The sequence below is a fragment of the Struthio camelus genome, chromosome 2 (assembly GCF_040807025.1).
Source record: "Struthio camelus isolate bStrCam1 chromosome 2, bStrCam1.hap1, whole genome shotgun sequence".
Taxonomy (NCBI): Eukaryota; Metazoa; Chordata; class Aves; order Struthioniformes; family Struthionidae; genus Struthio; species Struthio camelus.
Window position 1 is genome coordinate 56,748,266 of NC_090943.1, and position 24,377 is coordinate 56,772,642.

The window sequence follows — 24,377 nt, forward strand, 5'->3', positions numbered from 1 at the left end:
ATGGGTTGCTATACTTCCAAGCTTATAAATAAGCTTGGGAAAGGTTTACTGCTCTGCCACGTACCTGAGGAATTTTAAATGTCTTGACCTCTTAAGACTGTCACTTTTTCCCCTGCTCCCCTTTACTTGCTTAGGAACGTGAACGAGAACTTGCATGTATTCGTGGCCGGTTTGATAAGAGCAATCTGTGGAGTGCAGAGAGAAGTGAAAGTTCAAAGAGAAGAATTCCAGAAGCTGAAATGGTAATGTATCACAAGATGATAGTCTTTGAATTGCTTTAACATGTTCTGGGTACAGGGATAGATGTGAAAAGATGAAAATCTATGCTCTTTGAACACTCAGACTGTACGAGACTGCCAAGTAGTCTATATGATTATTACTAAAGTATTGTGAGGTTTTTTTCTTCCTGAAGAATCAATTAAGGAAACAAATGATACTGTTTGAGCTGACTTTTTTGGGGATGGGGGGAATGATGCCTTTATACGCTTAAAAACCTTTAGAAACAGAAAAGGTCCTTCACAAATCTATTTAGTACTTCAGCTGACCTTCTTAAATGAATATGATCTTGCTTAATATCGGATATGCAACCTCTTTTTCCTAACACGTGCTAAAATGTGTTTCCTTCAGGCAATTTTTTTAGTTACTTTGAACTTCATCTCCTGCATGCGCTATGCTTTTATTTTTGGCAGGAAAGCCAATCTCAGGCTAGTCCAAACTGTCCTCCTAGTTCAGATGCCACCACTTCTGGATCAGCAGACGATGTACCAGCAGATGATAAGGCAGCAAAGTCTCCCAGTGTGGAATCTTCAGGTGAGAACTGTCACTGTAAGCATGTGGCTAACGCTGGACTGAAGCACTGTCCTCTGTATTAAAAATCGGGTAAGGAGGCTAGTAGCACTGGTGTTCATGACCTGGATCTCAGCCTGTTCCTTATTTGACTGACGCTATCTTTAAATCTTGCCATGTGATAACAACTCTGCACTTTTATGCTACTTGAAAGACTGGCAAGGCAAATGGCCTTTTGCTTTCTCAGTCAAGGTCTGCCTATGTTTCATATTTTCATGTATGTTAAGTGCAGAGAGCGTGAGTGAGAACGGACAGTTTTAGACTTTATCCATACTGTAATATTAATATATTTATCCAATTTTCCACAATAATCTAATGGGAAGACATTTTTTCCCTTCCAATTTTCCCTTAATTCCCTTTCTCATAGTAGGGGAAGGGAAAAGAATCCTGAGATGTTTATGACATCCTGTCTGATGTTCAGTAAGTGGAAGAGGTTCCTATACTCCAGAAAGAGGAGAGAACGCGATTAACGCTTTTCATAGACGTTATGGGCAGACAAGCTCTCAAATGATGTACTTCTGAAAAAGCAGAATGATATGCTGCTCTTGGTTTTGGGGTGGGGGTTGTGGTTTTTTGTTTTTTTTTTCCTACCTTTTTGCCCTTGAATGGAATGCACTGTACTATGGTTTCAGCATTGTTTCTTATGCTGTTAATTTCCTGATTATGAGATGGCAGAAATCTAGCTGCCCAGGGTGTCAATCATACAGTAACAAAAAATCAGTGTCTTTTCATTTCAAGCTGACTTGAACGCTCAGTTTAGTAGTGTTTTTCGTAAGTAGTCAGCTGTATTAATAAACTTCTAAATTGATAATTTAGGAAAAAAAAAAGGCTAGACAATATCTTCAGTGACTGACTTTTGATGAACTTCTTAGACACTCCTAAATGTGAAGAGACTGATAAACCCAGTCCTTTGAAGATCACACTGATGAAGAGCCCTAGAAAAGCGATGTCTGTCTCAAAACTTGAACAACTTGATGAGAAACAGAATGGTTTGTATTGATTAGATGTATTTTAACATGTGCTTAGCTTGCTGTTCCCACTTGTCCAGCAGAATGTTAATATGCTTCAAGTTCAAATTCTGAATTCACCATACATTGTTAATATCGACATGTGTGTTTTTGTAATCAGATTTATATAAAAGCAAGTCAGGAAGCTTTTTATCATAACTACTCTATCTTGGCATTGAAGTCTTCAAGGAATATTAAAACATCGATATTAAACTCTTGGGAAGGGGTGGAAATGATGGCTCTACTATTGAACTTGCATTTAAGTGTCAGACTTTAATTGAAATGTTGGACAAGTGCATCTTTTAGTGTCTCTGCATCAATTATTCACTATACATGATAATACTATATTAAAATAAGTGTTAGTAGGTTTTAGGATTCCATATGCTTTGCTATAACAAAAACTGCTTTTTTTAATCAAGCTTACTTGAAAAGCCAAAATAGGTAACTTGTCTATTACTGTATTTTTATTTAATGAGACTGAAGAGTTTAGTCTTGATGCTACTAATATTTTTGAAACATCACCCCTCAGATGAAGTATGTGAAATTGAAATGAGTGTGGATGATGAGCTGAATAGCTCAAGAGTGATAAATGAAATTTTTGAAGTTCTTCAAGAGGATGGTCCGGACATAGAAAAACTAAAGAAAGAAATGAGCATGAGCCTGGAAGGTGAAAGCGATGAGGATGAGCAGGAAGAATCGCTAAATATTTCATCAATGTCTCTGTTAACCCCTTTAGTGGAATCTGTTGGTCCGGAGGTGAGCATCCTTGGGAGGAGGGAAAGTGCTCGTTTTTCATAGAGATGTGCAATTTGCTTATGAACAGTGATATCTTAGTGTATTGTGATACCTGAGCAAGTACATAATGTGCAAATGACATTTTGCTAATGAAACTATACGTAGTGAGGCAAAGTTTCTGAAGTGTGGCTTAGCAAAAGTTAAGTCACGTTTTAGTACTTACAAATAGAAGTCCAGCACAAGTCAGAGGTGTATACATGCATTCAATGAAATTGTTATTAGTTCAAGTCTTTTAAGAGAGGTAACTGCAAAAGAATACCAGTTTGGCGACTAAGGGTGAGAATTCTGAGCTTATGGATTTGTTTGTCTCTTTTTTAATTAAAAAAAAAAAGCCAAACAAAAATCAGATGTCCTCCCTCCCCCAACAAAACAAAAAAATGCACCCCAACAAGGCAGACAAAAATGATAAATTTAAGTTGCTCTGTGTCTTTAATGTTTGTAAACTATCCTTTAATAGTGTTAAGCAGCCTCCAAATTTTAGGTATAATGACAAAGAGAGTAAAGATGAGAAGAAACAAGTCATGATCAGTTCGGAAGAATATTGTAACATAACTTTCTTCTCCCTAGGCATTTATTTCCCCTTCTAAGTCAGTTGATGAGGGCAGCAGTGTCAGTGATGCAAGTCTGAAGTCTGAAAAGTTCCAAAGGAGTAAAGTCCCTAGGGCAGAATCGGGAGACAGTATTGGGTCTATTTCGGAAGACCGCAACCTCCTATATAGGTAATGAACTGCAAAAAGTTATTTGATTGTAAAGGTAAGAAAATGAAGACACTGTTTTTCATGCTTTCAAAAAAGTGATTTCCTTAAAAGAGAAAATGGTTGGGGATAGAAGGGGAGAACATGGTTGCTTTACAAGTATAAGGACTCTTTCAGTGAAGTATACTGCTTAAATTACAAAAGAAGCTTTCTTCAAGATCTTGGCCTTTATCAAAGGTTGCCTCTCTGCATAGTCTTTATGTTGCTTCCACTGAAAATAAATGGATAGAGTACTTTCTTTGAAAAACCCTCTGGCAAGTTAGACAAAAAAATCAATACCTCTCTATTTTATATATATGTATGCACGTACACATACATACATTTTAAATGTATTTGATAAATTAGATAATAGATATAACTTAATATTTATATCTATGAATATTATATAAAATTTTACATATACACACACAAATAGAGGTTGACACATCTGTGAAACGTACTTAACCGTTTCCTGTTTTCAGTGTTGACGCATATAGATCTCAGAGGGTTAAAGAAACAGATCGTCCTTCAATAAAGCAAACCATTGTTCGCAAAGAAGATGTTGCTTCCAAACTAGAAAAGAAAAAGAATGGCCCATCTGATCAAGTCAATATTAAAAAGAAAATGCAGGTATCCTGCATGTGTGTGTGTGGTGGTGTGTGTGTTTTTTTTTTTTTTTTCCTTCCATCTTTTTTATTATTCTCTTGCTCAGGACACTCACATATGCTTAGGGTGGCAAAATTAGGTTGTCCAGCATAAAGATGTAATGAGCACTGAGTGATAACTCTGCACAATTCAAGTAGCTAATGCCTCCTTTAATAGGAGAGCAAGGCGCTGTTTTGAAAAGGGAACGTGAAATCTATGTTTTGTTACTGACACTGAATTATGCAGGTTTCACTACTTCACTATTTCTTCATTACTTTTAGTTAGCAATATTCTGATCCTCACTGGTGCCTCATTCACCTATGTCACTTCTCTTTTTTCTGGTTAACTGCTTCTTCTATAAATATTGGTGGAGGGGACATTAGAGCTCTGCTTTCCTACTTCTAAAGTAGGAAAAAAGAATGCACAGTGTTTTGTAGAAGCAAAACTGTAAATTGCAAGACTTCTAGTTTACTAACTGTCTAAACAACAATCTGAGTTACTGAAGCATAGCCAAAGATGCTAATTTCAATACGTTCTTATTCCTTTTTTTGGACTTAACAGAAAAACTCTCATGTAGTTTTGCTAATCATTTCTACTACTGTTTTACTCTAGGAGCTGAATAATGAGATCAACATGCAGCAGACAGTAATTCATCAAGCCAGCCAGGCACTGAATTGCTGTTTTGATGAGGAACATGGAAAAGGGTCACAAGAAGAAGCAGAAGCAGAGAGACTTCTTCTCCTTGCCAGTAGGTTTTTAGACTCGACTCCAACTCTTTGTCATGAACACTTTGGGAAAAATTAATGAGTTTGGGCAATCCATTTATTATGGTACTCTGTACCTGTTTATTTGTTACTGTTTTTCAAAGGAAAAACTACAGGAAAGTATCTCTTCTGCCTCAACTTCTCCAATAGGCAGGATGACTTTTTTGGTCTATCTCTTCTAATGTTCTGGGAGATGACTGACACCTCTGTTACATTTTTATATACTTTCATATAAAAATATGTATATACTTATGTAAAACAGCTTATGTTCAGTAATACATCTTTTTTGCAACTATACTTAATTATATTCTCTGTGCAGCTGAAAAGAGAACTGCTTTATTGGAAGAATTAAATAAAGTGAAGAGTGAGGGACCTCAGGGTAGAAGAAATAAAGCTGCATCTACATCTTCTGAATTTGCTCCATCCAGGGGATCTGTTACTATTTCAGAAATGCGTCTACCTCTAAAAGCAGACTTTGTGTGTGGTACAGTTCAGAAACCAGGTAAAACTAACAACTAGAAGGTATATTTCTCTTCCCCCTCCCTCTCAACGGATCTGCTTCTTGGTTAAGTTATCAGTATTTTCCTGGTCTTGTTAAAGTCATCCTTTTCTGGCTTGTGAGGGTCAAGAAACTTATCACAAGTTTTCTAGCCTTATCTTAAAAAGATCTTTCTGTGGTTCTTTGTAATTTGTTCGGGACAAAGTAGAATTTTGTGTCTCGGGTCTTTCTCTTTTACTGCTCTGAAACTTTCTTGATTGATGCAAGTCTAGTACTAGGTAGCAATATGTGAGTTCTGACCTCTGTTTTGTGAAACGCATATTAAGTCTCTATTTTTAGTCTTTCTCTTAACTGAAATGAACTGAATATTAACTGAATATTTGTAAATGAAATACTTCATTTACAAATGCTTGTTTTCTGTTTCTTGTCATATTTAAGTCATTAAAATGTTAAAATGTGGATTTATTGTTTCTTTTGTTCTGGGCTAGACAAATGTAATTATTGCTAGAAAAACGTCTGGCGATACCTTTCTGCAGGTCCTGAGATGTATTCTGGAACATAGTGAACTTTTGTGCCATGCGGCTGTTTAAAGATTACAGTCTGGTAGCCCACAATAACTAGTGCTATTTTATAAAATACCACAGAAGTTGAATGTAGCTGGATACTTGTAACAGGTTTGTACTTCTTGCCTCACTAAAATTTGAGGACAAGAGTCATTGGACAAAGTCTTATTTAGTCTTGGCTGCAAAAGTTCTAATGATTTCATAGCCTTTTCGTTTTTAACTGTTGTATGGAGCGTAAAATGAGATTTTTGTTCTCATCTGTGATCTTAAAGACACGAGTGAAAATATGTGATGTAGTTAACCTCCTGACATGTTGTAGTTCTTGTTGTGTGAGATTTTATGCAATTCTTCTCTACTTTTTAGGAAAGTCTTTTTAATGGTTGCAAAAAAAATCTAAGTTTATTTTCTCTCAAATTCTAGCAACAGAATTGTCTAAACAAACAATTATGAACTACTTATCAAAGCAAGCGCTGCATTTCTGGAGCACGTGGTTATGTTCTGTGCACCAGAATGTATTCTATTTTCACCCCTTCTGAAGGGTACAAATATGTACCTCAGACATGAAGGGTACCAATCGGTGCTTATTGGCGTCTACAGCAGTTGTTCTGAAAGCTCTGACCTGTCCTGTGCAACAGAGCAATCGCTGTTTTGTCTTTGTTTTGTTTTTAAAATGATGTGACATTATGCAACACTTGTTCTACCATTCATCAGTTTTCTGCAGTCAAACTCCAAATTGTATCCTGGCTGCTGACATGTGCTCTTGTGGTTCCCTTAGTTAGGCAAACAGGTTGCCTGGATATCAATTCCTTCATAGGAACTGAAAAAAGGATGAGAATACACATCAGAGGAAGCTAATGCATAGTAAAGCAGCCAGCCCTAGTGAATAACAGCAGAGTCCTAAGGAACTATGATTGATTGCTGAATCTGAAAGCTTTCCTCCTTCCTCTCTTGCACTGGGTAGTGTAAGTCTGGCCTGAGGTGCGCTAGGCACTAATGTAGTTAGTGTGACTCCTGTGGAGGCCGTCCTCCTAGTGGACGTAGGAGGAAAAGTAGTTAACTTATTTTGAGAGTAAATTTATAATCAATTTCTTAATGTAACTCAAGTATGTAAGTGGGTTGAAACATCTTCTGTTTAATGACACTGCAATACTTGAGGACTTTTAGTTACTTGGACACCTCTTGTAAACAAAACTGTCTCAAATGTATTTACAGAAGCAGCAAATTACTACTATGTAATAATACTGAGATCTGGAGCAGAAAACATAGTTGCAACTCCCTTAGCAAGTACTGCTAGTTCCCTGAATGGAGATGCTCTTACTTTTACTACAACATTTACTATGTAAGTATAAAGAAGCTGTTTTGGAACCAGTTCCATCTTTGACTCTGAAGCATATATAAAAATGTTTAAGATCTTGTATAACAATGTCATTCTGCAAACAAATATTGTGAGGTTTTGTCGTATGGGTGGTTTTTGTTCTTCAAAAAAAAAGCTGCATTTCTCTCAAAAGAGCAATCTAAACTTATTCCACTATTCATCAGCTAATCTGTCACTTGCTTTTCTTTTGTTCTCTTCTGGAACACCTGCACTGACAGATGGATTGCTCTCCCTGAGAAGATGTTTTTCTGTTTTGCCACGACTAACATTTTATATAGCTACTTGGTGTCTGAAAAAATAGCTTTGTTGAAACTAAAACATCAGCTGGTAGCTCTCAATGTTATCTAAAGAGACCTTCTGAGTTCAAATGGCTGTTTGTTTCTTTTTTTGAGGGGGGGGGGGGGGAAAAACCTTTTCAAAATAAATAAGCAAACCCTCTTTTTAAAGCCTGACTCTAGGAATTATTATTTACGAATTATTTAGGAATTATTATTATTATTACTTACTCAAAACTAATCTCTGCTTCTAGAAATATGTGGTAATAGTGGACGGAAAGGTGCATTTTGAGAAATGATGAACCGTATCTCCATTTCCCTCCACCCCCTTTTTCTTCTCTAAGGTCTGGAAAGTATCTTGAGTATACTCAGGTCTGAAAACAGCATAATGCTGCCTGTACTGGAGAGTCCTATTGTAGAAATGAAGGCATCTCAGGCCTATTCACATGCAGGGACAAACTATGACTTACTAATAAGAGATTGGCTGCTATCAGTCATTACTTTGGGCAACCATCTCCTGAGTAGTGCCTAGATGCTCCTAACTGTTCCCTGGAGATTTTACCTGTTTTTTAGGGAGCAGAAGGTAGGCAGAAGGAACAACTTACTTGGAAGGAAAATGCTTCTTGGCTCAGTTCATATTTAACTCCTTTTTTTTTTTTTTTTCTCCCCCCCCCCCCCGCCCCTTCTCCCCTCCCCTGCTTTAGGCACGATGCATCCAATGACTTTGAAATAAATATAGAAGTTTACAGTTTGGTATGTATCAGACCCTCTCAAAAGGATGTATAAAGCAGTATTAAGTGTTGTACTTTCTTAATATCCTCTTGCCTTACAGGTGCAGAGAAAAGAAGTTACAAGCACTGATAAAAGGAAAAAGGCAAATAAGTCTAAGGTAAATGGAACATGAAAATCCGTATGTTTTATTTCAACAGGAGGTATGCTAGGAAGACTGCAGTATTCGGGGAGAATTGACTAATAGCCTTAGTCAATCTGTTTATTGCTTTTATTCCCTTTGTTCTTTCTTTGAACATCTGCAGCGACAGATGGGTTATGGAGTCCTTCAGCTATTAGTAGATTGGACCTGCAGCACTTAATCAAATCTGATATACATTGGAGGGGAAGGAGAAGAGTCTTACTAGTTCTGCAAAACGCTGTGCTTCACAAACTTTTACTTAACATGTGTGATGGTTGCCTTTGTTAATGATTTAGTATCCTAATTCTCCGTTTTAACAGAACTATGCTATTCAGTATACCCTACCCTGCTGTCTGTGGGATATTTTTTCCTTAAAGGTTCTACTGGTCAGCTGCAACACTTTACTGACTTTCTAGTGTTAAGTAAAAGTAGTAGTTACTTATTGTTAAATCAAGCAGTTATTTACTTGCAAGTGTTATTAAAATATTTCAGCTTAAATAGAGTGCAAATTGTAGGAGGCTTTCTTTTCCTTGCCATTTTGACTGTTGGGCACACCATGTTAGCAATTTTTAGGTCTGCTTTCCTCCTTGTCAAGGTATCTGTCACTAAAAACAAGAAACTTGAGTGTCTTGCAGAGAAGTTGGAATGGATTTGTAAATCCTAACTCTGAGAATAGAAATAGCAGATATTTCTTAAATCTTTACTTTTATTTTGCACAGTGAAAGCATGCTTCCTTCGGTCCCTCAATAAAATTATGTTGATGTCCAAGGTCTCTCCTCTGTGCTGTTTAGAGGAATCTTCAGCTTAATATTGAATGTTTTTGTGGTACTCTAGGCTGAGTTGCTAAAATGAGGCTCTAGCTTTGCTGGTGGGATCCTGTACCTGCTTTTTGACAAGCCACTTAAATCTGTGTCTCAGCTTCAACAATGAATATGCACATAGTTCTAGTTCATGTCTAATATACACTCTCTGTATTGAGATTTTCACTTGAAAATATAGATACATAATAATATACAACATTAGCATACTGAAACTGTGTTTGTGTCCTTGTCTTTTAATAAGCAAATGTAATTATGAAGCCTTGTTACAGGAACAACAAAGCATACTGAGATTGTTTTTCAGATGCACATAGGCCATCCCATGCTAATGCATACTTTAAACTTAAATTTTTTGCAATAAATATTTCGTTGGTATGTAGCTTCCACTGAGACATGCTATGTTCAGTATAGGTTCAAAAAACAAGGATATCTGACTCGTAACAAGAACTAGTAGCTATTCAAAATTGATTTAGATGAGCCTTTAGTAGTTTCTCTGTCTAATTTACATGCCAATGTAATGGACAATTTGATAGCATGAAATTCAAATACATTTATTTTATATTCTTTTTGTAGGTTATTACTCCAAAGAGATTATTAACGTCTATTACCTCTGTAAGTATGAGTGTAACACTACAACAAGTTATCAGTATGACCATTTCCAAAGGCCATATTCTCACACAGACTAAGGCTGTACCTGTAGTAGGCGTTGTCCCTTACTTGAAACTCTATAAACTGTCCAGTTTTCTGCCAACTCTTCAGCACCAGCTCAAGAAATAGGTAACTGCTCTAAATACATAATGCTGGAAATATGCAGTTACTACACGTTTACTTGGATTTTTAAGTTTTTTTTTAAGTACTTGAAATCTAGTTTCTTTTGAACCTAACCTTAGTTTTCTGTAGAAATTGCCAAAAACTTTTCCACTAATTTTTTTCTGTTTTTCTAGAAAAGCACCCTTCTTACCCCAGGTAAGCGAAATTAAACAACTTATACCAAAATGAAAGTTAGCACTTGCTGTCAAAAATAGTATATTTATTTAAGTAATACTTCTAACAGCTGATAATTTGGTAGTGATAAACACAGTTATGTCAGTTTGCCAGCCCAGAAACTCGTCCAGTGTTTATATCTTTTTTTACCATTATGTTTAGTGGAAACTCCCTTCAAAAATCAAAATTAGCTTCTGGTATCAAATGCCTGTAGTATTTTAAGATTTTAAACTAGAGTCTGATGTCAACAGGCAAAGTAATATAGAACAAACTTGAAGTTCTTGAAAATATAAAGAGACTCTGAAGTACTGCTTTTGTGTAGTGTTTTCAACAACGTTCTTGTGTATTTCTGGCCCTTGAGGGAGAAGGGGAACAGCGCATATGTAGAAGTTTTTCTGTGACTGTCAAAATGGCTTATGTTGTTATGTACCTGCGGTTTGAGATACTTGAGCTAGTTCAGTACAAGTTGGCAGCAATAAGGAGCTCCGGAGCTTACTCTGAGATGTCTCACATGCTGCTGCAACTGGGACTGATTTCTGTGCCTGGGCCAGAGTGCTTGTTTCTATGATATAATGGAAAGACAATTTCTGCAAGATTGCAACATGTCTCTTCTTTTCAAAAGTGTTATGTTTTTGCATTTGACTTTTAAATATCTTGCTGCTTCTCAAGATCCAACTGCAGGGCATGTATGCTTTGGAGGTGTGCCCTACAATGCTCTCTGTCCCCCAAGACCTCTTAATGTGTTGTGTCCCCCTACATTTCAAAGCTACTTCCCAAGAGAAAGGACATACTGAGGAGGAATGGTGAACACCCAGATCCTGTGTGAATGTGTTGCCAGGATGTGCTGCAAAGATTGCTTTCCTGGAGTACTGAGTAGGGCTCCTATACAGTAGTACAAACGCAGACTGTCTACACAGTTAAGGTGCTGCGAGGGTTATTGTGTTAAGACCTGTCTTGAATTTCTTCCTCCATAGCCATGGCCAGTCCAGGTGGCCCTAATGCTGTGCGCACTACGAATTTCATCCTTGTTGGATCCCACAAGCTGTCACTGTCTTCAGTAGGAAATACTAAATTTGCATTGGACAAGGTAAAGAAAATTATTGCTTACTGATCCGAAGATAATTGCATATTACTGCAAAAATGAATGTTGGTTTACTATTTCCAGGCAAAATTACTATCTTAAAAATGAAACCACTATAAACATACATATGTACATATATTTGTTGCTATTCTTCAAATTTTAATTTCATGAGATTGAAATGTAAATTTGAAATGCAAAAGAAAAGACTACTTGAGTTATTACACCAGATGTTCATTCTTTTCTCTAGCTCAGTGTAAGATATACAAATATTACAAAGGCATTTGGTTACTGAGAGCTTTTGCTGAGAGAAAATTGATGTACGTGGCTGTCATCTCTGTATGTGGTCTTCATATTATTTTTAACGTCCTGCAGTTCTCCTAAAATAAGCTATTTAATGTGTTTTCAAATACTTCATTATTGTTAGTTTTCTGCATTTAATTGACTTAATCATCACATGGGTATAGTCAGGCGTATGAATTGTCTTTCATATCACAACTAAATTTGTGGAAGCAGACTATCTTAATTTTTTTTTCCAGAGAGCTGTTATCAAGTTGTATAACACTAGTTTCTTGTCTAAACAGAACATGTTTATTGGCTCTTACTGTTATAAGTTATAAAAATTGCATACTTATGTTGATTGTAAACGCTAACCTCATAACAATTTATACTAAAAAACTATTTTAATGCATATTTATGCCAGCAGCTATCCTCAACTAGCTTAAATTAATTCAAAAGTTATGACAGCTTATAGTAGTACTAAACTACAGCTTTATCTATCCAAACAGCAGTAAAAGAATAAATTTTCTTCTTGGCTAATTAACTCATATTGAGATAACGCTAGTATTGCAATTACAGCTTTTGATGAGAGGTGAAATAATAACAATTGGTTGTGTTTGCACACAAGACTGTAAACAATATCTAAAAAATCCCAAATAGCTTTTCCGAAGCCTTACTCCTGGCAGATAGGAGCAGAGTCCTTTACTGAAATTGTTTGCTGAGCTAACAGCTGAATTGCTATTACTGATAGTATGAAGTCGAGGAGCACCAGCATTGATTCTAGCATAAAATTCCTCTTAATCAGACCTACCTGTAGAAGTTGTACTTATTTTTCATATGTCTTAGTTATCGGAAGCCTCTTGTTCTGTGAGGTATAGGGAAACAGATTTTACTTTAGTCCCCTATCTCAAAGGATAAACTAAAAAGATTCAAACCTAAATTGCTGAATACAGACTGGGTGAGTAAACTATAGCACAACCACAGTGTTCAAATGGAGTTCCAGAAAAACCATCGTTTGGTTAAGTTTTTGTTTTTTTTTTTTCCCAGATGCTTAATTTCAACAGTTGTGAATAGGAATTCCTTTTTTTTAATCAGTGTGCTGTGTGGTTCTGTGGTGACTTTTTTTTGGGGGGGGGGAGGTGGTGGTAGAATTGTGACCTTTGCATAGCTTTAACCTTGCCTCGGCCCTGGCAGTACCAAGCAGCTGCTTTTTAACTTGCTCCATGCATTCCTACCTAAGGATCAAACTGCCACCACAGTGGTTTTGCATGACTTTCATTTTTCCCTTTTATACCATGCGGTGTTAAAATTAAGGGTATAAAACACTGAAATGAACTCGTGTGTAACTTGTTTTCAGTTTTTAAATACTTAACTTTGCACTGATTACATTGAGCATGTTTCTTTTTTCCACTAGATAAATTATGAAGGGGAGGAAAGAGAGCTATTGGGCTGTATGTTCCAAGACAAGGTTGCTATGGTTATTTAGTTTATAACTTAAAATTGGAAAGTGCTTCCTGGTGCATGTTGCTTATGTCCATTTGCTCTTTAATTTTTTGCAGTATTCTTGTGTATGTGCTTTTTGTTAATTCTTCTAAGAAAATGCTTGCAAAGACATACTAACTAAACATAACAAATGTTAGGAACCTTTAAGACTTGCAGAGTTCTTTTTCTGGTCTTGTGCAATGCCAAGCATGCAGCTAGAACTCAGTTATTTAAGACACATAGGGCTTTTCCTTAACTAGCATATCTGCAGTCTTCCTAGATCACTAAAGGAATGCTTTTCTTCTGAAACAAATTGCCTCTTTTAAAGATTGCTAGTTAGGAGATTTAGGCCAACTTCTTGGCAAACTCCTGCCCAAGTAGCTGATGCTATCTACTGTGTAGGGGACTGGGGGGAAACCATGCTAAATACTGGATGAATTCAACTTGTTGTCACTGAAGAAAATGAGTTGCTCAAGAACTAAATCTCGTTTCTTAATAGAATAAGATCTTGTTTGAATACAGTTGTTAACCAAAAAGCAGTCATACGGAACTAAAATTTTGAAAGTCAGAAATTTGAGGTTCTTATACACAAATATAAATTTAAAAACATTTTGATTAGTATAGCCTTTGTGTTTTTAGGAATACTTAAATTGTTATGCTAGCAAGAAATAACTTCTCTTGAATCTCTGAAAGTACAATTTTATTTAGTCAATAGTTAATTCTCCTTAGATATTCCTCAAGACACATTTTAGCAAATTTTACATATGTTTTTCTCAAAGTTAAACAAGCGATAACTTTAAATGCCTGATATCCCCTATTGGTGTCCCCTACTGAGACCTGAGATGTCTCAGTTGCTGACAGTGGTGTTAAGCTGTCTTGTATAAGCCAGTTCCCTGTCTCTCCTAAGATGACCATCAAGAATTTTATAAGAAGGAGTTTCTTAAGTCTTTTTCCAGATAATTTTTTTTTATGACAGTAAGCCAATTTATTCTTATGGTAGGTATTTCGATGATCACACCAGAAGGCAGGCTAGCCTAGTCACGGGCTTGAGTTTTCTCCTCATTTAGCTGTTTAGTCAGCAGAATGCTTTCTTTCGTCTCCTGCCTAGTTTGCCTTGGAAAGGATATACTGCTGACTAGCATGTATTATACTCTCTATATGTATACAGTAGGATGTTCCGAGACCTGCTTTAATAACGGTACTGTATGCTCTGAATAATCGATACATTGATTTTGTTATACAGCTTTATCCTTTACTGTCACACAGCTCTTGACTAGTTAACTTTGCATAATCTACAAAAAAAGATGCATCTGTTCTGACGTAAGTTAGAAAGGAATTCAAAACGTGCAAACTTTTAAGTGGGGATTTGGCTCAACTTCCATGAGGACTTTAGTTGGAAATGAATTTTACTGTAGTTTGGATATAAGCCAACGTTTCCTGAGGTGGCATGCAGGGCTCTAACTTCTTTGCTGATTGAAAATCCAGGATTAATGCAGTTTTCGACTATATGAATTTTTTTATGGTCATGCAGAACCTAACCTAGTGCTTAAAATTTTGCTGTGCTCATCTATGGTGCCAGGTACACCAGCCATGTGTGTAGCTCTTGGTTGTGTAGTTTTAATATGTGCAAATGACTTGTTCTTTTGCTCATGCAGATGCATATTGTGTCTGGGCTGAAGCTGCAGTATGCCTGCAATTCAAAGGTGATCGGTTTTTAATCGCAGGACACCAGTGTTTTACAGGGTTCCTGAGGCCTACAAATATGTACACCTTTAACTCTTGAGGACTACTTGTGTTGCTCTTAATTACTGGCAAAACTTATTTCTGTTTGATGGACATTGATTCCATGGCTTTGAATGCTACTTCATTATTGTGTACGCGAGCGCAGTCCTTAGAAAATGTATTCTCTCCTTGTATTTAAGCAGCATGCTCAACTTTTCTGGTTTATCTAATAGGACAAAGCACCTATATTTCTGATTTTTTAACAAGATTTTGACAGTAGTGCTTATTCAGATTAGCCATAATATAGCCTATGTATAATGCCTTGCAAATGATTATTTGCCTTCTGAATTAGCAATTTGTCTCCTGGTTTTCCTGTAGAAAATGGAGGGAATTCATGCGATTTCTTGACAGTAGTGGTGGGAGCACTCAGCGTAATGGGGTGTTAATGAATGGTGGGCTTGGGAGAAATCAAAAAGCAGTTTTGGTTGCATGCTCCTCCTCAATCCTCTCGAATACTGAATCAGCACTAACCAATCTCTGGTACAGTAGTTAGGTTGCTCTTTCCTCAGTAGTAGAAGATAGGATTTGGAATCTCTTGTGGTAGAAATCACTTAGTGCAGATCTTCAGCACCTTATGTGCTAGAAGGGGGGAACTGCTTGCATTGCTTTTCCCCTTCTAGGCTTTTGTGTACAAATACTTATCTGGGTGGGCACAAAATCAGCAAAAAGTGCTTATGACATCCAGGAACCAATCCTGTGTAAGCCCACTTTGATGTTTTCCAAACAGCTTAATGTCAAACAGGCAGAAGCTTGAAGGATGTGGACTACTGCCTTCCGTTGTTTATAACTATACTTGGAAAGCCTGTTTTTTCTAGATAGAAGCATGTTTGTGCAGCTGTCCTGAGCAAACTAATGAGCAAATAAGTCTTGAAAAGCTCTGAAATAGCTCTCTTGCTCGAGACTGACTACTTTCTGGCTGGAGATCCTAAGAACAACACACTGCTAACATCTTGGTGCAGGTGGCTTGCTTGAACTGGTAGTATTGATAAGAAGTATCAAAATTAAATAATTATTGTTCTACTTTTTGTAGGTTCCCTTTTTGTCTCCTTTGGAAGGTCACATATATCTAAAGTTAAAATGTCAAGTGGACTCTTCTGTGGAGGAGAAAGGGTTCTTGGTAAGATACTCACTTTAATGTCCTTTCTTAGAAATAAGTGGGCTTATTAAGTGTAATCACTTTCAACTTCACCCATGTATTTGTAATGATAGTGAAGTTTAATAAAACTGTGTTTTTTCTCTTAAACCAAATGCCCAAAATTTCTTAGTTTATCTTCTGAACTAGCTTAAATTAAAGTTGCCTTTAGCACTGTTGACTTTTAGTAAAACTTTAGAGTTTTAGTAAACTAAAGTATGTATTATTCTTCTAAATGCTATTCATTTGTTTTCTTGACATTCAGTCAGCAGTTTTTTTCATATAGTCTGTTTGTGAGATGAGATTCTAATTTTATTGCCAGAAGTTTTTACTAGACATCTCGGACTTTTGGCCTAGTAAAAAAAAATTCTCTAGCAAAAGAGTGTTTTTTTCCCCACTTTGTGGACTCTGACTTACAAGCTTCACTTTTTGTTTTGATAAATTTTTAAACAGTGCTCTCTCTAAAACTGGCCTTAAATGAAAATGTAAATACAGCTCATACTTGGGTCTAATAGATGGAGCTGTTGAGCTTGTATCCAGCAGATGGCAGTAAATGCACCATGAAAATACTTCAGTAAAACGGTAGCATTTGTTGTTATTCTGGTGTATGCATAAGTTGGTATTTCTTTTAGAATTTTTTCCTCCAAAGCAGTTCTTTCTGCCACCTTATCTTTTACGTTAAGAAAAAAAAAATCGAACTGACTTCATTAGATGCACATGTTATACGTGCTTGTAGTATTTACCATGTTTTTGTGTACTAGTTTTCATTTTACCTCTGTTGTGCAGTATGTAAAACCTGAAGAATGGTGGACGTGCCTTTTTTTCTTTTTTTGAGTGAGGGATTGGAAACTCTTGGCACTATTAAAATGCCTGATCTGAACTGCAGAGAGTGTAAAATGCAGTACACCAAAATTAATTAGAAGAAAATGTCCTGTACAGGTTCAAGAGCGATCAAAGAGAAGATAAATACTAAACTTTCCATTCCAGTATTAAGGAAATGGGCCTTGAAATCACCTAATCCTGCATCCATTAAGATAAACTGCCGACATTAACATTAAAAATCAACTTCTGCTTTTAAAAATTTATTGGACTCTATGCAGAATAGCCAAAAATACTGCATTTGCAATCCTGATTTGTAAGTCAAAGAAGATTTAAATACCTCATCATGATGACTCATGCTATTGTGCTAATAAATGTTTTGTTAACTTTTTTAGCCACTGTTAGAAGTAACCCCCTCTTATCTTAAAATAATGGGAGTACCCACTACTGTCAATATTAAAATCTCTTCCATTGAAGTGGCAATGATAAGTGTGTTTTGAGCGTAAGGCTACAGACTTGAGATGGATAGTATAAGCCCATTTTCTAAGTTATCTGGAAAATAAATATATTTATAAATAAATATATACCTCAGTATATTTTTTTCCTACTCTAAGTTTATTTCCACTAAGGGTTATACTAGCAGAACCATCTTGGTAGGGGAAATAAAAACTGTTTAGTACAAACCAGAGTCAAAGTATAAAGTTAATCCATTCTCTCTCTTTAGACAATGTTTGAAGATGTTAGTGGATTTGGAGCATGGCATAGACGCTGGTGTGTACTCTCAGGAAACTGTATATCTTACTGGACATACCCTGATGATGAAAAACGAAAGGTAGTACTGTTTATGAAGCTCATGATTAAATAGTGTGTGTGTGTCCATGTGTGGCCCTAATTTAATGTTCCCTTTAGTCTTAAGGCTTTCCGTTACTCTTGTCAAATGACGGATTTAGTGATTATTTAACTTAATCCAGACTTCTGTAATAAGCAGACTATATCCAGTTACCTTAAGTTTTAGACAAAACAACGACTTTAACACTTGTGTTAAAGAACTAGAGTGGGCAATCCTTCTGTGTTGTAGAAGCATAGCTGTGCTTAAAGCTTAATCTATTTGCATTCATGGTTTTCTTACAGCTCCCCAGTATAGCTGAAACTGATGCTTTTTGGTGGTTATTGCAGAAGACCTAAGTTATGGTCTGGCTAATGAATTAAACTGGAGATGTTCATTTGTCACTAATATGAACCGTCTTATCTCCACAGTGTGTTTCTGCAATACGTACTGAAATATTTCAAGCTCCCTTTAAGGACTGCTTTCAAGAGGGTTTTTTTCACTCACTTAAGGAATTTACCATTAAAGGCTTGCTTGTTTGTTGGCAGAACACTTTCTTTCCCAAACTCTGTGGCGAACTCTGGTCCTTGTGGGTCTTCTATGCCAGTCCAGATTCCTGAGTCTAGTTTCTTCCCTCCTAACAGAGGAAGACCATATGCCGAAGGTTGACATTGCCAGAATATATCAATGTACTTTCTTTCCTTGCCAGGAGAGAGGAAAAAAAATCTGTCTTCTGTAATAAAAGATAGGCAAGAAATTGAGTTGGGCAAGAAAGTTTCCTATTCTGCTTCTGTCCATAAGAAAGAAGCTTTGGGCTGTTTCCCAGTTTCTTGTTCTTGAAAAATCTTCCAGATTTTTTTTTATCACTGTCATTCTAACTGAGAAAGGGTCAGCTATATTCTTTTGATATATTATCTTCTACTTCAAAGTTAAACTCTTTCCTTATGAAATGCCTCTCCCTCTGCCCACCATGACCGTTCTACCTTGCAAAGATAGATGTAGCTCAAAACTATCAGTGTGGGGCATTGATTGCTTTAAATCACAAAATTACTTTAATGAAGATTTTCCATGCACAAATAGGCCAACTTTTGCAACCATTTCCTCGATTAATCTAATGTTCCTTGAAACAGAGTTCTCCTTTTTCCTATAACCTAAGTTATATTAACTATGTATAGAATGGTATAGAGAATATGCACAATAAATAGCAAGCTTTTTTCCAAGCCAAGAGCTGCTTGTGATGTTTCCCTGATGAGGCATTCTGTAGGTGTGATGAATCAGAGCCAAGGTCTGTAACTAACTTTAGGCATACAGCTGAGGCTCCCTATGTAGTGGAAAGAGACAACTGCCTTAAAATTTGAAATGCTCTGTGAAGGAGTCTAGCTGTTGACTATAGAGGGAGCTAGAACAGCTGGACTCTGAACTTAGGTGCCTTCAGTTGCATGCTTAAAGATAAATCCGTATGCTTATACGTTTTGAAACCCTGAAGAGTTTGATTTCTGTAGGTTTTGATAGGATTTGCTCTATCAGTTTGAAACCTGGCTTCTATTATTAAGTTCTCTTGGAGCTGAGAGTTTAAAAGCAAAGCGTGGTTTTTGTTTTAGTTTAAAACAAAGAAAAGTGGGGGAGGGGGTTAAGCATAACTCAATGGTAAATGGATTTGTTAACTATATGGTAGGTGACAGAGCAGGACGTATTCCATTCTCCGCAGTATCTTGCTTCAGCCATGGCCCTTTTAAATGTGAGAAAGGCAATCCATTTTACATATGAAGTAATTGGATCTTTTTTATTCCCTTAATATGGTAAAATTGTCAAAGTATACATTGTGCAGAATGAGTCTTGATTGCAATATTGTTGACCAAATTAACTTCACTTTCAGCATCCTTTGGGTCGGATGAACTTGGCTAACTGCACTAATCGTCAGATTGAACCGGTCAACAGAGAGTTCTGTGCCCGTCCCAACACTTTTGAGCTAATAACTGTCCGTCCTCAGAGGGAAGATGACAGAGAGACTCTTGTCAGCCAATGTAGAGACACACTCTGTGTTACGAAGTAAGTGAAAAATCATGATATTATGTATGTTATGGACATGGGTGGTGTTTTAATGGCCACAGAAAAATTTACCCTTGTGTGAGGGCTTTACTAACATGGTAGCTTACTCTGACATGCCAGTGCAAAGCTCATTTAAATGCTAAAATGTTGGAATAACGCTTAAGTTGTTTTGCTCACTTCTAGCCCTTTTTTGCCCTACCGTCCCATTTCAGGCTTCTGAGAGCAAAGAACTCAACTTCATTTTTCAGAAGTGAAAATGCCATGCAACTTGGTAGTCTTTTGTAGAACTATGCACATTTTGATTTCGTTTCCCACCGCCACCCCCTACTTGGGCTCCCACTGAGGATCAATTTGACCATTTTCAGCATAACTAAGTAGAGGTGGAAAAAGATAGGTATTAAATTCATTGGGTTCCTTGCTTTTTAGGAACTGGCTGTCTGCTGATACTAAAGAAGAGCGTAACCTCTGGATGCAAAAGCTCAACCAAGTTCTTGTTGACCTTCGCATGTGGCAACCCGATGCCTGCTACAAACCTATTGGAAAGCTTTAAACTATGGAAGGGAAATATTAAGAAAATATGTAGATGAAAACCCATACGAACTACACAAAAAAAGAAATTGCAGTGAAAATTTGTGGAGGGCCCTCTGGGTTACTTAAAATGCTTTAAATTTGAGAGAGCACATGCCATTATGCAGGACTATGTTATGCAGTATTTTTATTTCATTTTAAGAATTTTTAAACTCTTCCTAGCATTTGAGTATGACAGGAAGTAACTAGTTGTTTCTCAGTATGGTAAATATTTAAGTAACTCCTCCTTTCTCAGAAGTATTTTTAGCTAAGTGCCTTCTCTTCTTTTTGAAACAACTAAATTATTGCAGGAAATCACACTTCTGAAAGAAAGCCTAATTTAAAAAGCAAGCTTACTGGATAACTCAGCTCTCTAAAAGTAACAATAGCTCTGAGTTCTTTAGCATGGTGCTGAAACAGGAACTTTAGTTTTGGAGGGAGACTTTTTTTGCTAATGATCTGGCGTAAAAGTTACCAGTAGATTTTGTTCTACAACATGTGATACAGGTATTTCTTGCATGCACAGTGTCCTTTTCTCCTGACCAAAAGAAAAGCATATATATTCATAGCTCTTTCTTTTATATTAGATGTTGTTTGCCGCTTCTCATACAAACTGGTAAGGATAAATGCATGGCATGTATACTATGTGGTTTACAGGTGTGGAATTATGTATGCAATATATTGCACTTTCATAGAAAGGAAAGGTCTTGAATATTTTCATTAGGACCTCTATATTAAATACTTTAGTTTTAGATTGTATACGTCAGTGTTTCCTGAAGCTCATGGTTTGTATAAACTGGTTCTCAAATGGAGAAGAATTCTAGGAATAGGTTGTAAAATTGCTTTTCCCATAAGACACTACAAAGCTGCTATGTACTAACTAATGTTCTACTGGCCGTAAGTATGGCTCTTCCTCCCCCTCAAAGAGATGTCCATAAACGCAGGTAAGAATTGTATTTCAGACCATCATTAAAATGGCAAAATTATTCAGTTAAAATCAAATTTGCAATTTTCACAGCTTTTCACTGGGCTTAGTGAAATACTATCTCATTACCTCGCTATTGTGAATGCAGTAGTGGAATACTTAAAATTGTTATTGCTGTTATATATTCACACTTGAAACACTAAATTCTGTCAGCTATACTGTTTTCATCCTGCTATTTTTGTACTATTGTTTTTAAACCTAGTTTTCTTTTTCTGATGTCTTTGAATATTTTCAAATTATGTGTTGACTTATTTTATTCCCTTAAAATAAACAATAAAACACTTTACATTGTTTCTCCTAATATAATCTATGCACTTGAAGCACTAATTGGTAGGTTGAAGAAGAAAAGCTGGACTTCGCATAATATTTAGGAAAGGATTCCATTCAGTAGATGTATCCAAAAATACTGCTTGATTTGGAAAGATAATATCATGCCTCAGGTACAGGCAGAACTAAATTTTCTGTTGGGAGGCTGGATTGTCAATGGGTAGTTACCATGAGCTGACTGGAAAATACATGAATGTAGAGGTTGCTAGAGACAAGCAATTCAGTGGGTATGAACAATAGAGAGTTCTGTTGCCATCTGTCATGAGTAGAAAGTAGTAATACAGCATGAACAGTGGAAGAGCAAGTTTCGTCTGTGGATACATGATAGGCTGTCTACCTACCTTAAACTTCCTATAGGATATCAATAAAAATCACTAAATATAAAATTCTGAAAAATGAGTCCATAGAAGGGAGTTAAGAATGGAGATATACAGATATATCTATATATAAAAAAGGGTGTAATATACTCCTGTATAGGACAGGTATTTCTCTTAACAGGAAAAAAGATTATTTGGACTATTATCCATTATAGAAGCAAGTCTGAGTTTCTTCATTGCTTAAGATGAAAAAATATTCTCATCAAGGAAACTTACAAACTGTAACAGGTGATGCAAATTAGAAAAGCAAAGAGTTGATTCCTGTGTGAAAAGCTGACCTGGGTGATGAGGTCTAAGCACAAGGTGTCAGTCATGCTGATGCATGCTACTGCAGTCAGCAGAAGCCTGAGACATTAATTTACCAGCAAGCCTCCATTTACACCTTTACTGACTTGCATTTCTGTGTGCCTCCCTCTATCCCTCATCTACTTTCAAAGATGAGCTGTGGAAAATTTTTGCCAAATGGCTGGGTGGGGGGAGAGGAGTTGTTTGCTTTCTGAGTATCTCAAGGTTGGCAAGGGGGAAGCAAGGAAAATGCTATTATGAGGGGAGACAATTATTACAGCAATGCTTTTGGCTGCTGGGGTGCTGAAGCCTTGATGAATAGTGAAAACAGAGGGACTACAGAACATCAGTTCAATATAAACTTGTGCTCTATCATAACAATAAAAAGTGACTGTGCTCTCACTGCAGCCCAGACTCCTAGAGATCTTGCATGGTATAAGCTCAATTTTTGCTAAAGTATAAACCCAAATAAGACTACAGCATTTGAAAGAGCATCAGAGATAAACATAGCACCCAATGCTGAGAGCTTTCAGTGCTACAGGTCTTTTCTTCCTCTCTCTCCCCCCCTCCCTGCCCCCAATGTTTGTAGCTGATCTCTTTTGGAAGAGGCCAGACCAAGTTAAGTCAAATAGCTTTAGGTAGCTATGGATCTAGTTCTAAACATCAGAAATAAATGTGTCTACTGTCCTCTTTATAAAGACTTAAAGCTTTGTTTGAAAGTAGTTAGGAACTTCTTTTTTTTTTTTTTCTGCTATTCCCAATTTCCAATGCACTGGAACTAGCAAATGATGTAATCCCCCTGTATTCATATGTCCCGATCTGGTGAGAGCAGAAGACTGTGAAAGACCATTTCCTCTAGAAATCTGAACTGCTCTAAAGCTTGAATATCATGGAACTATACTTAGTTCTCCAAGAGCAACACCTTTTGTTGTTGTTGTTTTATTTATTCCCCCCTCCATCTGTGGTTGATTTCTCTTCCCCGTGCATTTGTCATCTTCAATGAATCTAAGGATCAGGAGACAATTAAATTAACAAAATAGACTAGGATTCATAGTCTGTTACTACTTTGATATAAGTAAGTTTTTTTTAATACAATTTCTTGGAATATGGAACACTTATTTTTAGAATGGTACTAGTAAGTGACTAATGATTGAGGATGCGGATCTTTGGCTTTTTTTGCATTCTTTGAAATAACTGGGAAACATCATGGTTGTGAAAGGTGACGGCTTAATAAGCCAGAAATTCATCTTTATTCACAAATAGTTATTACATTAGTTACAAATCAAGTTTCTGTGTACAGCCTAATTTTAATGCTGAATTGCAGAGATTGCCTCTGAGAAATGAGAAAATATACTTTGGTTAATGCTCTTTCACCAGTGGAAAGCCCATTTCATGAAATCCCTCAAAAACCCTTACTGCATCAAATATGGAATAATTACACTGCTAGAGCAAATCTAAGAGCTTTGAGATTCAGGTATGAAAGGGAGTTCAGATTTTTTTTTTTGAATTGAGAAGTCATTTTAACTTCATGAGAATTTTTTTTTACATTGTTCAGAGATTCAAGATGTTCACTGATAAGAAAAAGCCAATAAATTGAATATGCTATGCTCTGGGCCATGAAGATTATTTTAGTTGAGGAAATTTCAGTTTTACTAGCTTGTAAAACTCCTAATTGGCATTATTAAAGCTGAAGCTCAAGTGAAATACAATAATTTGTAGTGAGATTGCCTGAAAATTTGGCTGCTAAATACTGTGTTGTCTCCCCCCCCCCCACCTTTAATTGCTGTGCTTTTGTATTTTGGTGTATAAGAAATTATCTGATGTGATTGTATAATTGTCTGTAGTAATTGTCTGTTCCTGGTCTGTAGTAAAATCACATGGATACTCTTGGATTTTTTTGTTCTTTTCCTATTTTTAATGAAAGATAGAAAGCCTGAATAGGTAATAAAAATGGTTATACAACGTTCTACCTGGCCAGTGTATATTGAATGTTATGCTATTTAGCAGAGAGAAGTTGTAAAGGAAGCAGGTAGGTGTCGTCTTCCTACTTTGAATACTTCTCAGTCTTCCTGAGACATGCCTTTGTAGAGCTGAAACTGTTGATGGGAAACAGCTGATATTTTGGAAATATCTAAATGCCTTGAATGAATTGGGGCTTTATTAGTAAGTGTCAT

The 24,377-nt window shown here is 36.5% G+C and overlaps 1 protein-coding gene across 3 annotated transcripts in view; it reads left to right on the forward strand.

Annotated features, from left to right (window-relative positions):
* The window catches only part of ANLN (anillin, actin binding protein), a 29,648-nt gene extending 8,148 nt beyond the window's left edge, over positions 1-21,500 (forward strand). For 2 of the 3 annotated variants that reach the window (XM_068935892.1, XM_068935894.1), the window contains exons 7-25: positions 135-242; positions 690-810; positions 1,719-1,835; positions 2,383-2,609; positions 3,216-3,367; positions 3,865-4,012; positions 4,640-4,775; positions 5,111-5,293; positions 7,066-7,192; positions 8,208-8,256; positions 8,336-8,392; positions 9,805-9,843; positions 10,176-10,197; positions 11,190-11,302; positions 12,987-13,040; positions 15,867-15,953; positions 17,512-17,619; positions 19,490-19,662; positions 20,089-21,500. In XM_068935892.1, the coding sequence (XP_068791993.1) occupies positions 135-242; positions 690-810; positions 1,719-1,835; positions 2,383-2,609; positions 3,216-3,367; positions 3,865-4,012; positions 4,640-4,775; positions 5,111-5,293; positions 7,066-7,192; positions 8,208-8,256; positions 8,336-8,392; positions 9,805-9,843; positions 10,176-10,197; positions 11,190-11,302; positions 12,987-13,040; positions 15,867-15,953; positions 17,512-17,619; positions 19,490-19,662; positions 20,089-20,212 (2,145 nt within the window). In that variant the 3' untranslated portion in view covers positions 20,213-21,500. The remainder of the gene's footprint in view (positions 1-134; positions 243-689; positions 811-1,718; positions 1,836-2,382; positions 2,610-3,215; positions 3,368-3,864; positions 4,013-4,639; positions 4,776-5,110; positions 5,294-7,065; positions 7,193-8,207; positions 8,257-8,335; positions 8,393-9,804; positions 9,844-10,175; positions 10,198-11,189; positions 11,303-12,986; positions 13,041-15,866; positions 15,954-17,511; positions 17,620-19,489; positions 19,663-20,088) is intronic. The other variant, XM_068935893.1, reaches the window with a different exon arrangement.
* The last annotated feature ends 2,877 nt before the right edge of the window (positions 21,501-24,377 follow it).